The following is a 15,127-nucleotide window of genomic DNA, read 5'->3' as shown; positions in this document are numbered from 1 at the left end:
TATAAAAAGGGTAATAAATTTTACAATAACGAGTTGTAGGTATTTCAAATTGATCGAGGAAAGAAAAGAAAGAAGAATGCACAAGGCGAGGCTCAAGCCAGCGATCCATGAAATGCACCCGCATGCCTATTACGCTACCGATTACGCTAAATGTCCAACGCATATTCACATTCTGCTGTATCAAATACAGTACATCGGAAAACTTCAAAGCCGATTTTTTTCTGTAAATTTAGGTCAAACACTAGGAGCAACCTATTTATCGACACTTTTAAACCGTATTTCACTCGCGTGTTTCACTACGGAGCAGGAAGCAGCCTCAGACATTTTCATACTGCGTATTAACAACGCGACAATCAGAGTACAACAGTACAGAGACTGTGACTGTACATTATTTTTGAAATACACATATCAAAAAAAGGTGTGCATCACCTCAGTTCCGAGAGTTTCGGAACCTGTACAGAAAATTGGAATAGCAACATAAGCATCATTTCCGCAATTTTTGTTGCTCATAAAAACCACACATTGCGTGTTCGACCACCATACAGCGAGACCTTCAGACGTGGTGGTCGAGCTGGCTGTATACAACGGTACCTCTAATACCCAGTAGCACGTCCTCTTGCATTGATGCATGCCTACATTCGTCGTGGCAGACTATCCACACTTCATCAAGGCACTATTGGTCCAGATTGACCCACTTCTCGACAGCGATTAGGCTTAGATCCATCAGAGTGGTTGGTGGTTCATGACGGGAGAACATGCTGGCCACTTTAGTCGAGCGATGTCGTTATTCTGAAGGTAGTCATTCACAAGATGTGCTCGATGGGGGCGCGAATTGTCGTCCATGAAGACGAATGCCTTGCCAATATGCTGCCGGTATGGTTGCACTATCGTCGGAGGATGGCATTCACGTATCGTGCAGCCGTTACGGCGCCTTCCATGACCACCAGCGGCGTACATCGGCCACACATAATGCCACCCCATAACAGCAGGGAACCTCTACCTTGCTGCACCCGCTGGACAGTATGTCCAAGGCGTTCAGCCTGACCGGCTTGCCTCCAAACACGTCCCCAACGATTGTCTGGTTGAAGGCATATGCGACACTCGTCGGTGAAGAGCGACCGAGGTGGCACAGTGGTTAGACACTGGACTCGCATTCGGGAGGACGACGGTTCAATCCCGCGTCCGGCCATCCTGATTTAGGTTTTCTGTGATTTCCCTAAATCACTCCAGGCAAATGCCGGGATGGTTCCTCTGAAAGGGCACGGCCGACTTCCTTCCCCATCCTTCCCTAATCCGATGAGACCGATGACCACCCTGTCTGGTCTCCTTCCCCAAACCAACCAATCGGTGAAGAGAACGTGATGCCAATCCTGAGCGATCCATTTGGAATGTTGTTGTGCCCATTTCTACAGCGCTGCATGGTGTCGTGTTTGCATAGATGGACATCGCCATGGTCGTCGGGAGTGAAGCTGCGCATCATGCAGCCTATTGTGCACAGTTTGAGTCGTAACACGACGTCCTGTGATTGCACGAAAAGCGTTATTCAACATGGTGGCGTTACTGTCGAGGTTCTCCCGAACCATTATTCGTAGGTAACGGTCATTCACTGCAGTAGTAGCCCTTGGGCGGCCTGAGCGAGGCATGTTCCTATTTCTCTGTATCACCTCAACATCGCTTTGGTTCACTCTGAGACGTCTGGACACTTCCCTTGTTGAGAGTCCTTCCTGGCACAAAGTAACAATGCGGACGTGATGGAACCGCGGTATTGACCGTCTAGGTATGGTTGAACTACAGACAACAAGAGCCGTGTACCTCCTTCCTAGTGGAATGACAGGAACTGATCGGCTGTCGCACCCCCTTCGTCGAATAGGCGCCGCTCATGCATGGTTGTTTACATCTTTGGGTGGGTTTAGTGACATCTCTGAACAGTCAAAGGAACTGTGTCTGTGATACAACATCCACAGTCAATGTCTATCTTCAGGAGTTCTGGGAACCGAGGTGATGCAAAACTGTTTTTGATGTGTGTAGAAGCTACATAGCTTAAGCGTGATTAAGAAAACCGTTGACGGCTGTTAATACATTAAAATATCTTAAAGTCTCATTTAACATAAGTTAGTAATAAGATATTTAATACATAAATACTACCTACCACGAAGAGCGTAACAACAACAGTGTACTTGAGCTACGGCTTCTGACCAATGATTGTGTTTGTTTACATCAGGTTTATTCTTATGATGAACAGAGTATAACAATAGTACCGAGCTAAATTTTCGTTCTGCTGGAGGTAACCGGATCCGATTATAATAACAATCATTACACCAAGATTGCAGTCTGACGCTGTGTAACACTTTAAGGTATCCGTAACCGATTGCAAACAACAGTACCGAGCCAAAATATTTGTGTGCTCTCTTACTGCTTCGCACCAGAAAATTTTCTGGTTACTTCCCGATATTTATAGCGTATGTATCCATAAATTTTATAGTTATACTCCTCTTAAACTATTCATTGACTGTCAGAATGGTCGGTCACAGATTATAAAATTTTTGATCTCTGCAAGAGTTTTATTATTCACATTATGTTTTATTAATTTTGGATATTCTGTTACAAACAGTTAGGGTTCTACGTCCTTGAGATAGTCACGTAATTAAAAAAAAAAAAACACATACACACACACACACACACACACACACACATAGAGAAACGAAACTCCTTATCATTTAAGGATGGCAAGTGTGTTTCTGGCAACTATTTTAAATTATGGTTCTTATAACAATCTGAAATCCTTTGTTCAGATCCCAAAAGACTGTGTTATTCTGCATATAATCGTACTGTTGCAGATCTCACCATTTTTTGCAGGCAAATTGTTTAGTTTCGCAATTTTTTCTGAATTTACTAACGATTTTGAACTTATTGTTTACAGTAATTGCTCTCGAATATTTAGTGCTAACTTACGACTTTACCATACTTCGTTGTTGATATGAAAATAACAGTTCAAAGAATTTCTTCCTCTGACTGGTCAAATCTCATCATCAGACCCACTACTTTCTCCGTTCCTTCCTTTTTTGGTAAATCTTTTTCCCATAAAATGATACAGCATAAAGCAACAATTCCCACCATTACAAGGTCACTAAGATTAGGGTTTAACATCGTTTCAGCAACGAGCTCATTAAAGACGGAGCACAAACTAGAGTAGTGCAGGGAGTGGGAAACTAACTGAGGTTGTCGTTTTCTAAGGATACATCCCACAGTTTTCTTTAAATGAATTAGTGTAACTGAAGAAAACCTGAATCAGAATGAAGCGGAGTACGTTTGAACGCCACTCTTACTACATGTTTCTACAGTGTCTTGAACAGTACGAAACATCGCTCTGTATTAAATGACGAATTTAAAATATTCGTTCAAATGTGACAAACGAAGAATTGTGATAAGAACTCTAAAATATCATAATGTGAGTGGACTGCTGTAGCCTGTTGTGGGTTTCTGAACCACGGAGGGCAGCGACGGGGACGAAGCCTCTTCGTCGTTTATAGGTCCCCAGTTCCATACAATACAATACAGCTGCAGTGGAAAAGTACATTCTTTTTTTAGTAGAATTTATCATTGAAAATCTCAGGACGGTTTAATTAACAAGACCACCAAAATGTTTTAGAAATACTTAACTAAAAAAATTATGGTAAAACTCGACTCTGATTAAATTAAACTAGCCCCACTAAAATGTTTGGCAAATGCTTAAGTAACATGATTACAGTCCAAAGATACTCTGATTAAATTAGACTTCACTGCATTTCAAAGGAGGAACAATACACATTTCAGCCCTCAACATGGTCCATGGTAAGCTACTCCATTCGAAATATGAACAATTTAAACAGATAGTTCTGATTAACGTAAGTCCACTAGCTCCGTAACACAGAGCACGCAAATTTCACGCATTTCACAGACAGTTGCGATTAACGCCTTTAGTGAAAAGAGCTCCTTCGATTAAGGTAAACTTCAGTTCCTCCGGAGCGAACCCCATAAACAGCAATCACAGCAGACCTTCCAGGAAGGAGAAACTAGTCGCAGGACTACGACTTTAACAAAACTAGGCGCAGAAGCCACAGAAGGAATATAAAAAAAAATATCTGATTAATCGGTAGCGAAGGGGCACTCAAGATCTCCACATGCTCGACACAGGCAAATTTCCAGTCTTATCGCCACCACAGCCAACCCAAATACCGTTCTCGCAGGACGAGGTCCTTGCTCCGCAAAAACCGTTTACTATCGCTCCAGACAGCCGAAATAAACGGGTCTAGCGCCACGCAAGTGCTCCTTCGGAGGCCGGGGTGGCCGAGCGGTTCTAGGCGCTACTTTCTGGCACCGCGCGACCGCTACGGTCGCAGGTTCGGATCCTGCCTCGGGCATGGATGTGTGTGATGTCCTTAGGTTAGTCAGGTTTAAGTAGTTCTAAGTTCTATGGGACTGATGACCTAGAAGTTAAGTCCCATAGTGCTCAGAGCCATTTGAACCATTTGAACCAAGTGCTCCTTCCAATACGGCCGGCGAATTTCAACTGCTAGCCTTCGTGCCGGTCGAAGCTCCTCGCCTGGAGAACCACCAAAGCTCCTGCCCTAATATAGCAAACTAGCGATCGATTGATCGAAACGAGCCGGCATGGCTCATGAACTACATTACTTTTCACTCCCTTTTTCGCCCCTTTCATAGATAGGTGGTTTTTACCCCCACAACGATTCTCTCCAGATAATAAGTAATACGTACACCACGTATGGTTGACATCAGTCGATGGGTTTAGGAGAAGGTATGGAACATACACACACATACAGGATGTCCCAAAATAAAAAAAAACACCGACAAACTTTAGAGATAGGTCCTTTTTATAGAAACAAGTAAAAAAAACTAGTAAACATGAGCTGTAAATGGATGCCTCAAGAGGTTTAAGCACTTGTTCATCTTCGATAAGGTGAAACAGCTCTCTTCCAAAGCAAGGCGTTTGCTTTTCTTACTTTAGGAGGAGGAGGTATTGACCAAAACAAAAACAAAAAACTGTCTATTGAAAATAGGGTCTAAAATGGATACTTTCGCAGCTATGAGCACCTGTTACCTTCGTTAGCGTGACACACACCTCTTCCACTGAACAACTACCCATGTTTGCTGGATACTTTTTCTTGGTGCAAATGGCACTGAGCCCTATGGGACTTAACATCTGAGGTCATCAGTCCCCTATAACTTAGAACTACTTAAACCTAACTAACCTAAGGCCATCACACACACCCATGCCCGAGGCAGGATTCGAACCTGCGACCGTAGCAGTCGTGCGGTTCCGGACTGAACCGCCTAGAACTGCTCGGCCACCGCGGCCGGCTACTTTATCATGTTTTGGTCCATACTACCTCCTCCCTAAATACCAAAAGCGAAGAGCTTGCAGTGGAAGAAATTCGTTTCATAGTGTCGAAGACGAACGCGTGGTCATATGTATTAAAGTTTTTGCTTTAGAGCCCTTGTTTACCAGACTCAGTTTTGTAAGGAACCCCTCCCTAAAGTCTGACGGTGTTTTCTAAACACGTTGCATACATACATACATACATACATACAAGGAGCATTCAATAAATAACGCAACCCTTTTTATCTCGGCCAATTTCGATTGAAAAAATGTAGAGCTTATCGTGAAATATTCCCACCTCAGTATCGCGAAGTTTCGATAGGTGGTGGCGCTATACGTAGGCTTCAAAATGAAGTTTGTAGCGGAGGTGTGTTCCTAGGAGAGAGCTGTCATTGAATTTCATTTGGCGGAAAAGCAGAGGCGCTTGCAAACGGTCTACAGACACCTGGCAGTGAACAAAATCACATTGAGCCGTTGTGAGAAGCGTCTGTCATTATCGCAACAAGGACGCGCGAACCTGTCCGATCTCCGACGTGCAAGTCTGGCACACACATTTGAGACTCCTGCAGTGTTTCAACGAGCAGATAGTCTGATTGAAAGTGATCAACGTATCACAATCAAACACTTGGTACTGCTGACACATTCGTCAACCAAGTAGGGGCACTCAGAGGTGTGTGTCCGCTTGATTCCTTGCCGCCTACGCACCTTCCGACTTCCATTTGTTTGGCCCAGTGAAGGACGCACTCCACGGGAAGCGGTACACTGATGATGGGGAGGTTATAGAAGCAGCAAGTCGTTGGCTCCGACGTTGACCCGTAGAGTGCTACCGTGTGTACATATAGGCCCTCCCAGTAAGGTGGCGTAAGGCCGTCGCATGGGACGGAGATTATATTAAAAAGTAGGGTTTTGTAGCCAGAAGAGTGGGGAATAATATGGTGTATTGTAATCCTGAATAACAGCAACCTAGTTTCAGAAAACTACTTACTTCATTACTTAATGAACTTAATTACTTAATGAACACCGCTCGTATATTCATTTCTATTATATGTATGGATTTTGAAGTACTGTGAGAAAAAAGCTACACAAACCTTCAATCTGACCTTGATAAGATTTAAAAATGGTGCAAAGTTTGCAAACTTACTTTAAGAGTCTAGAAATGTAAAGACTGAACGCTACGCCAAAACTAGTATGTTTATAATTCTGATTATCATTGTATTACAAAAGGAATCAGTCGACAGATAGAACTTACTCTTAGGTATAACACTCTGTAGGGCATGAAATGGAATGGCCACATATGCTGAGTCGTAGGTAAGACAGTTGACAGACTTTGGATCTTTGGCAGGAAACCGGAAGAAACAGTCAGTCTACAAAGGAGACCATTTGTAAGTCACTGGTGTTTCTTTCATCGTTGCTCAAGACTGCCGGACCAATATAAAACTGGTCTATCAGACGGTACTGAGCGTTTTGTAGAAGGGCCTCAAAAATGGTCACAGGTTATTTAACCCATGGGAGAAACTGAAAACTCCGAGCTCGCGAATGCTTTATTTAAGACTGTCCTGTGAGAGGCTACTTGCAAAGTTAAAAAAAGAACTATTCGGTGTAGAATTTAGAAATATATTTCTTCTTCCTACATAGAGGTCTCGTAGCGACGGCGAAGACAAGATTGGACTAAATATAGCACGCACAAAGGGCATTTAACCAGTCATATTTCCATTCTCTTTATGTGATTTGAACAGGAAGAAACTCTAACGTGTGGTACAATGCTAAGTCCGCTCTGTCTTGCACTATACAGCGGTTTGCAGAGTTTGTATGGAGATCGTTACGGGTTTTTGAAAGGACAGTGCCAACGTCCTTCCCCACCCTTCCCTAATCTGATGGGACAAATGACGTCACTGTTTTGTCTCCTACCCCAAATCAACCAACCAACCAAGAATCTGTGTGACCATTCAGTCGAGAAACCTAGCGCAACAGGCCACGGCGATGTAGGCGGCGTGCCTCCACATCCCTGTCTGTACCTTCCATAACGTCATTTATTGTGTTCCTGCGTGTCTTGTAGCGGTCCGCGCTGAAAAAGGCGGTTATTCAGACATAAGGCAGATGGTCACGTTAAGGGGAGCCGGAGGTGCCTATTCTGCCCATGTTAAAATCACTAAGTTTGAGGAACATTTATGAATAAACTACCAAACAGAAAAATTTGAATTTTTTTTACATATAGAGTGGTTTAGCATTGCAGTTATGACAGAGGGATTTTGGAGTATCTTTTCTAGTTTCCTTCCAATTATTTTTTTATTAATGACCCAATTTGTTTTACAAATAATTGCTTTATAATTAAACTGAAATGAAACTACTGAACATATTGCCAAATGGCAGTGTTACAATGTAAATTTGACCACTAAGAGTGCTGTATAAAAATTTCATCTCTCTAGCTTGAGTGGATTTTGAGAAAATGTTCCTAATATCGAAAAATTCTAGTTTACTGGAAATGGCTATCAAAGTTTCTCAATACATTCCTGCACTATATGATGGATTATCAGGGTCTTCTTCTTCATCCTCCAAAAGCTTCCTCTTCTGTCTTCTTTTCTGGCCTGTTGTTCCATCATACTTCATATGCCTTTCTCTTCTTTCTGCTCCTCTTATCCTTTCTCTGCCAATATTTCTTAGTGCTCGTACAGTGTTCACCCCAGCTGTAAATACTAATGCCTTCAGAACTTCACACTTCACACTGTTCCCTTGGTTGTAGGTTGCTATTGCATCATAAATGCCAAAGTGCAGTGTTTTTATGCTTACAAACACCCTTTTAGGAATCACTTTCCAAATCAAATTGTTTACGCTCTCATTAGGATTCTGTAGACATTTGTGTAACAATTCTGGCTGTGCTAAGTCATAAAAAATTGGTTTTATTGTTCCCTCCTGATTCTTGTACATACTGCATATTACCCGCTTTACACAAGAAGTATAATACTACCAACAACAGGCGCAACACTGAACTAATTCGAAACGGTAAACAGCAAAGAGACGATGTTCCGCGCTCTTATTCGTTGTAGTATCGCAGCTTGGTATTAGTGTTAATTTTCTTTTTCCTACGTTCTTCCTCTTCTTATACACTCCTGGAAATTGAAATAAGAACACCGTGAATTCATTGTCCCAGGAAGGGGAAACTTTATTGACACATTCCTGGGGTCAGATACATCACATGATCACACTGACAGAACCACAGGCACATAGACACAGGCAACAGAGCATGCACAATGTCGGCACTAGTACAGTGTATATCCACCTTTCGCAGCAATGCAGGCTGCTATTCTCCCATGGAGACGATCGTAGAGATGCTGGATGTAGTCCTGTGGAACGGCTTGCCATGCCATTTCCACCTGGCGCCTCAGTTGGACCAGCGTTCGTGCTGGACGTGCAGACCGCGTGAGACGACGCTTCATCCAGTCCCAAACATGCTCAATGGGGGACAGATCCGGAGATCTTGCTGGCCAGGGTAGTTGACTTACACCTTCTAGAGCACGTTGGGTGGCACGGGATACATGCGGACGTGCACTGTCCTGTTGGAACAGCAAGTTCCCTTGCCGGTCTAGGAATGGTAGAACGATGGGTTCGATGACGGTTTGGATGTACCGCGCACTATTCAGTGTCCCCTCGACGATCACCAGTGGTGTACGGCCAGTGTAGGAGATCGCTCCCCACACCATGATGCCGGGTGTTGGCCCTGTGTGCCTCGGTCGTATGCAGTCCTGATTGTGGCGCTCACCTGCACGGCGCCAAACACGCATACGACCATCATTGGCACCAAGGCAGAAGCGACTCTCATCGCTGAAGACGACACGTCTCCATTCGTCCCTCCATTCACGCCTGTCGCGACACCACTGGAGGCGGGCTGCACGATGTTGGGGCGTGAGCGGAAGACGGCCTAACGGTGTGCGGGACCGTAGCCCAGCTTCATGGAGACGGTTGCGAATGGTCCTCGCCGATACCCCAGGAGCAACAGTGTCCCTAATTTGCTGGGAAGTGGCGGTGCGGTCTCCTACGGCACTGCGTAGGATCCTACGGTCTTGGCGTGCATCCGTGCGTCGCTGCGGTCCGGTCCCAGGTCGACGGGCACGTGCACCTTCCGCCGACCACTGGCGACAACATCGATGTACTGTGGAGACCTCACGCCCCACGTGTTGAGCAATTCGGCGGTACGTCCACCCGGCCTCCCGCATGCCCACTATACGCCCTCGCTCAAAGTCCGTCAACTGCACATACGGTTCACGTCCACGCTGTCGCGGCATGCTACCAGTGTTAAAGACTGCGATGGAGCTCCGTATGCCACGGCAAACTGGCTGACACTGACGGCGGCGGTGCACAAATGCTGCGCAGCTGGCGCCATTCGACGGCCAACACCGCGGTTCCTGGTGTGTCTGCTGTGCCGTGCGTGTGATCATTGCTTGTACAGCCCTCTCGCAGTGTCCGGAGCAAGTATGGTGGGTCTGACACACCGGTGTCAATGTGTTCTTTTTTCCATTTCCAGGAGTGTATACACGGTAGTAAAACGTGGCATCGTAACCAGAACAAAAGTGTACGACAATATTAAATGGAGAGAGATGTTCGAAATTCTGAGGAAAATAGGAGTAAACTGTAAGGAAATACGGGTAATATTTGTCACAGAAAACAATGTAGCCAACCCTTGCACACTCGCTGTATGCGTAACATAAGGCGCTGTATGCGTAACAAGCCGAGAAAATCCCAAGCAGTTCGCTAGGAAGTCACGAGAGGGTGTTAGATGCATTCAGCGGCCGCCCATTTCCTCTGCAGGCGTGGTGGAAAATGGTAATAACTCCACTTCTAGGGCGGGTAGAACAATAGTTCAAAGTTTACATTAAAGAGGAATGTTCCAATTAATTTACGGTAGCAAAAAAATCGTAATTTTTTGGATTTGACCACCTCCGGCTCCCCTTACGATGACTGGACAGTGTACAAACGAGTCGTCCAGTATAGAAACTTAGGGCTACTTGTGGGAAGTTGGGATGGGCCGCTAGTTTTTCTTGAAATTCTAATACCGAGTAGTGAGGCTTTTCTATTGATATGTGAATGGAGTTCGAGATTGGGTGAGGTAGCGTAGAGAGTACTGTGACCGGCAGGTGCGAGTTCGTGGTGAACGCGAGCAGCGCCGACAGCGACGAGGTGTGGACGCTGGGCCGCGGCCGCGCGGGCACCGTGCTCAGCCCGCGCCACACGCTGCCGCCCAACACGACGTGCCGCTACCTGTTCGCGGGCCAGCCGCAGGACGTGGTGTGGCTCTACTTCGTGTCCTACTCGCAGCAGCCGCTGCTGTCCGCGCAGCCGCCGCAGCCGCAGCTGCAGCCGCACGTCCTGGCGGCCGCAGCCGCCGCCGCCAACGCTACGGCCGCGCCGCCGCGCTGCTCCACCAGGCTGCGCATCTGGGACGGCGGCGGGGTCGACTGGCTCTCAGGTAGCGCGCCACCACGCTAATCTTTGTTTACAGTCCATTTCCTCACAAAGACGGACGTACGTTTCCACTACTATAAACAACTGGCGACAATAAGAGCGACTCGACTGGTGAAGCCTCATTGTTGTTGTGGTCTTAAGTCCAGAGACTGGTCTGATGCAACTACTCTATCCTGTGCAACTTCTTCATCTCCGAGTAACTACTGTAACCTACATCATCCTGAATCTCCTTATGTATTCATCTCCTGGTCTCCCTCTACGATTTTTACCCTCCACGCTTCCGTCCATCACTAAATTGATGATCCCTTGATGCCTCAAAATGTCTCCTACAAAACGATGCCTTCTTTTATTCAAGTTGAGCCACAAATTCCTCTTCTCCCCAATTCTATTCGGTACCTCCTCATCAGATGCGTCATCTACTCTTCTAACCTTCAGCATTCTTCTGTAGCACCACATTTCGAACGCTTCTGTTCTTTTCGCCGCACCGACTGGCCGCGCGGTTTGAGCCGCCACGGCACGTATTGCGCGCCCTCTCCCGCCGGAGGTTCCAGTCCTCCCTTGCTCATGGGTGTGTGTAGTGTTCTTAGCGTAAGTTAGTTTAACTTCGTTTAAGTAGTGTGGAATTCTAGGGACTCATAATCTCAGCAGTTTGGTCCCTTAGTATTTTACATACATTTGAACATTTTATGTTCTCTTTTTGTCCATGGTCCATGTTTCACTCCCATACATGCCTACACTGCACACAAATACTTCCACAAAAGACTTCCTGACACTTAAATCTACACTCTATGTTAACAAATTGCTCTTCTTCACAAACGCTTTCCTTGCCATAGCGACCCTGCATTTTATATCCTCTCTACTTCGACCAACGTCACCTACTATTTTAAGTGCTCATTTTCCAATTTAATTCCCTCAGCATCACCCGATTTAATTCGACTGCATTTCATTATCCTCGTTTTACTTTTGTTGATGTTCATTCTACATCCTCCTTTCAAGACACTGTCCATTCCGTTCAACTGCTCTTCCAAGTCCTCTGCTGTCTCTGACAGATTTACAATGTCGTCGGCAAACCTCAAAGTTTTTATTTCTTCTCCGTGGATTTTAATTCCTACTCCAAATTTTTTTTGTTGCCTTTACTGTTTGCTCAATATGCAGATTGAATAACATCGGGGATAGGCTACAACCCTCTCTCACCGTCTTCACAAACACTGCTTCCATTTCATGCCCCTCGACTGTTACAACTGCCATCTGGTTTCTGTAGCCCGTGCGGGATTAGCCGAGCCGTCTAAGGCGTTGCAGTCATGGGCTTTGCGGCTGGTCCCGGCGGAGGTTCGAGTCCTCCCTGGGGCATGGGTGTGTGTGTTTGTCATTAGGATAATATAGGTTAAGTAGTGTGTAACTTTACGGACTGATGACCTTAGCAGTTAAGTCCAATAAGATTTCACATACATTTGAACATGTTGTTTCTGTACAAATTGTAAATAGCCTTTCGCTCCTTTTATTTGACCCCTGCCACCTTAAGAATTTGAAAGAGAGTATTGCACTCAACATTGTGCAAAGTCTACAAATGTTATTAACGTACGTTCGCGTTTCCTTAATCTATCTTCTAAGATATGTCCTAGGGTCAGTATTGCCTCTCGCCTTCCTTCATTTCCTAACCTTCCCTTATGTCGGCTTCTATTGGTTTTTCCATTCTTCTGTAAAAATTTAATTTCAGTATTTGCAACCATCTCTTACGAAAGTGAAAGTTCGGTGATATTCACAACCGTCAGCGCCTTACTTCTTTGGGATTGGAACTGTCACATTTTTCTTGAAGTCTGAGGGTATTTCGACTGTCTCATACATCTTACTCACCATATGGTAGAGTTTTGTCATGGCTCTCTCTCCCAAAACTATTACTAGTTCTAATGGAATGTTGTCTACTCCTGGGACCTTGTTTCGACTTAGGTCTTTCAGCCTCCTACACCGTCATTTTCTGATATATTGAGCACACATCCTAATATTAATAGCCGGCCGCGGTGGTCTAGCGGTTGTGGCGCTGCAGTCCGGAACCGCGGGACTGCTACGGTCGCAGGTTCGAATCCTGCCTCGGGCATGGGTGTGTGTGATGTCCTTAGGTTAGTTAGGTTTAAGTAGTTCTAAGTTCTAGGGGACTTATGACCTAAGATGTTGAGTCCCATAGTGCTCAGAGCCATTTGAACCATAATATTAATAAGTGAACATGAAAATTAAAATATCGATTTTTAATATTGGTTTACTAGGACGAAAATGAAACTAATATGATTCGGAACGTTCTTTGTCATTGAGGTGTAGAAAGAAAACATCATATGTATCTGAATTCATTAAGAGTGTTAAAATGAATTAAATGCTTTCATGTTCATGACTCTGATGATACCTTCTACGCATTAAAATCTCCAATACTTGATCATCGAAAATTGTTGTGCTACCAACTTCTGCCAGTGTGGTCCGCCCCCGGTAGCTGAGTGGGCAGTTTGCCTTCGGCGTTGCTGCGGCACAGACGTCTGTTTACGTCCCTGCCGGGGAAGTTCGCGCTCGCGCAGTTGTTTACCTCTTCGGCGTACTCGCACGTTTAGACGACTCGAAATAGAATGGCACATGCATACCGAAAGTCGACTCTCAAGATTAGTTTTTCGAATGAGTATGCGAGACCGAAAGCCTACGAAATGGAAAGAATCCTACGAGACGAAGTTAAACTTGAATACAACGAACTTATCGGAATACACCTCTCCATAGTGAGCAATGTCGTTTACGTCAAACTGATTAACGATGCAGTATGTGACAGAATCATCCGAGATACTAAACATGGACTCAAATTTCGTCACTCTGATGGACATGTTGGAGAAGTAACTATTGATCACGCAGGGCTGGGCTTACGAAATATACGTATTTTCGAACTTCCCTTCGAGGTTCCGTCTGACTTGGTCATTGACACCTTCGCCCATATGGAAGAGTGCTCAGCCACGTTGAGGAAAAATGGTCCAACTTCACGACTTACTCCGTTCTCAATGGGGTGCGTCAAATCAGAATAGAACTGACGCAACATGTACCCTCGTACTTGTTCATCGGCGGATGTAGAGCTATAGTCATCTACGATGGACAACCCAAAACGTGCTCAGGCTACAGGAAAGAGGGCCACGTCCGTTCCGAATGTATGCACCGGAGGATAGTGCAAGTTCCAAACGGCGAACCCGTACCTCCGTCCAGGTTGACGCCTCTGACACTAACGTATGCGGACGCATTTCGAACAGATCCCATCCCGAAGACTGACCAGCTACAGAATCCTGATAGTTTACGGCAACCGACTGCAGCAGAGACAGCCTCCAGTGACGACGCACACTTCTGCCGCTCCGACGCCGACGACGCCCTTAACCGAGCGGAAAGGATCGGTAGGAGGTATGGAAATTGATCCTGCTGTTGTGCCGACAGCTGCTTTCGTCCCTGAGCACCGGGAGTCACTTCCGCACTCGGATACGGAGGCGCACACGCGCAAACAACGATCGCCGTCGGATACCTGCTTACTGCAGTCCACGTCAGACGGACTTGGGTGTAATGTCGATACAGTGCATCCGGATGCGCAACGGGAGGTTCTACCACACACACAGCAGTACGACGCGAATCATGCTAGACAGGGTTTGAATACAGACACACCGGACGGAAAGCCGACGGAAGGAGTCCCTCTACCCACCGCAGCAACGCCACCGCCTTCGGTCAGCCAGGCCGGAGAAACACGACGGGAGCTGGATCTCCAGCACAGGAACTGGGCCGACGAATCCGATACTGACCCACAGACCGACGACGCACCCGCAGTGTCGAGTGCTGCGTCCACCGGATGTTAACCACGCAGAAGATGCAGACTGGCGCACAGACAGCATGTCACCGGGCAGCAGCACACAAATTAACATAAGCGTTCATGTGCGCTTTACGCACTGAGGAACAGCGGCAGGCATATCGAACAGCCTCTATTAATATTAATACGATCAGAATTCCTGTCAAATTGCAACTATTACGAGACATGTTGCATGCGTCAGACGTCGACATCGTTCTTCTGCAGGAAGTATGTGTTGAGAGCTTCCCCGACCTCTATGAGTACGATACACACATTACACCTACTACCGACGGCGGCAGCGGAACAGCGATACTTCTACGTAGTGGCATAGTAGCCGAGGACGTGGTGTACCTGCCGTCAGCGCGAGGACTGGCGATCACAGTGCTGGGAGTACGGGTCGTTAACATTTACGCACCTTCGGGGTCCGACAGACGGCGCGATCGATC

The 15,127-nt window shown here is 46.0% G+C and overlaps 1 protein-coding gene across 1 annotated transcript in view; it reads left to right on the top strand.

Annotated features, from left to right (window-relative positions):
• Nucleotides 1-15,127, top strand: part of LOC126252209 (uncharacterized) — a 150,766-nt gene that overhangs the window by 74,201 nt on the left and 61,438 nt on the right. Inside the window, exon 6 of the mRNA XM_049953080.1 lies at nt 10,507-10,814. Coding sequence (XP_049809037.1) covers nt 10,507-10,814 — 308 coding nt within the window. The remainder of the gene's footprint in view (nt 1-10,506; nt 10,815-15,127) is intronic.

This window comes from Schistocerca nitens, chromosome 4 (assembly GCF_023898315.1).
Source record: "Schistocerca nitens isolate TAMUIC-IGC-003100 chromosome 4, iqSchNite1.1, whole genome shotgun sequence".
NCBI lineage: Eukaryota > Metazoa > Arthropoda > Insecta > Orthoptera > Acrididae > Schistocerca > Schistocerca nitens.
Note: the sequence above shows the minus strand (reverse complement) of the source record. Positions and strands in the feature narration are given on the sequence as shown.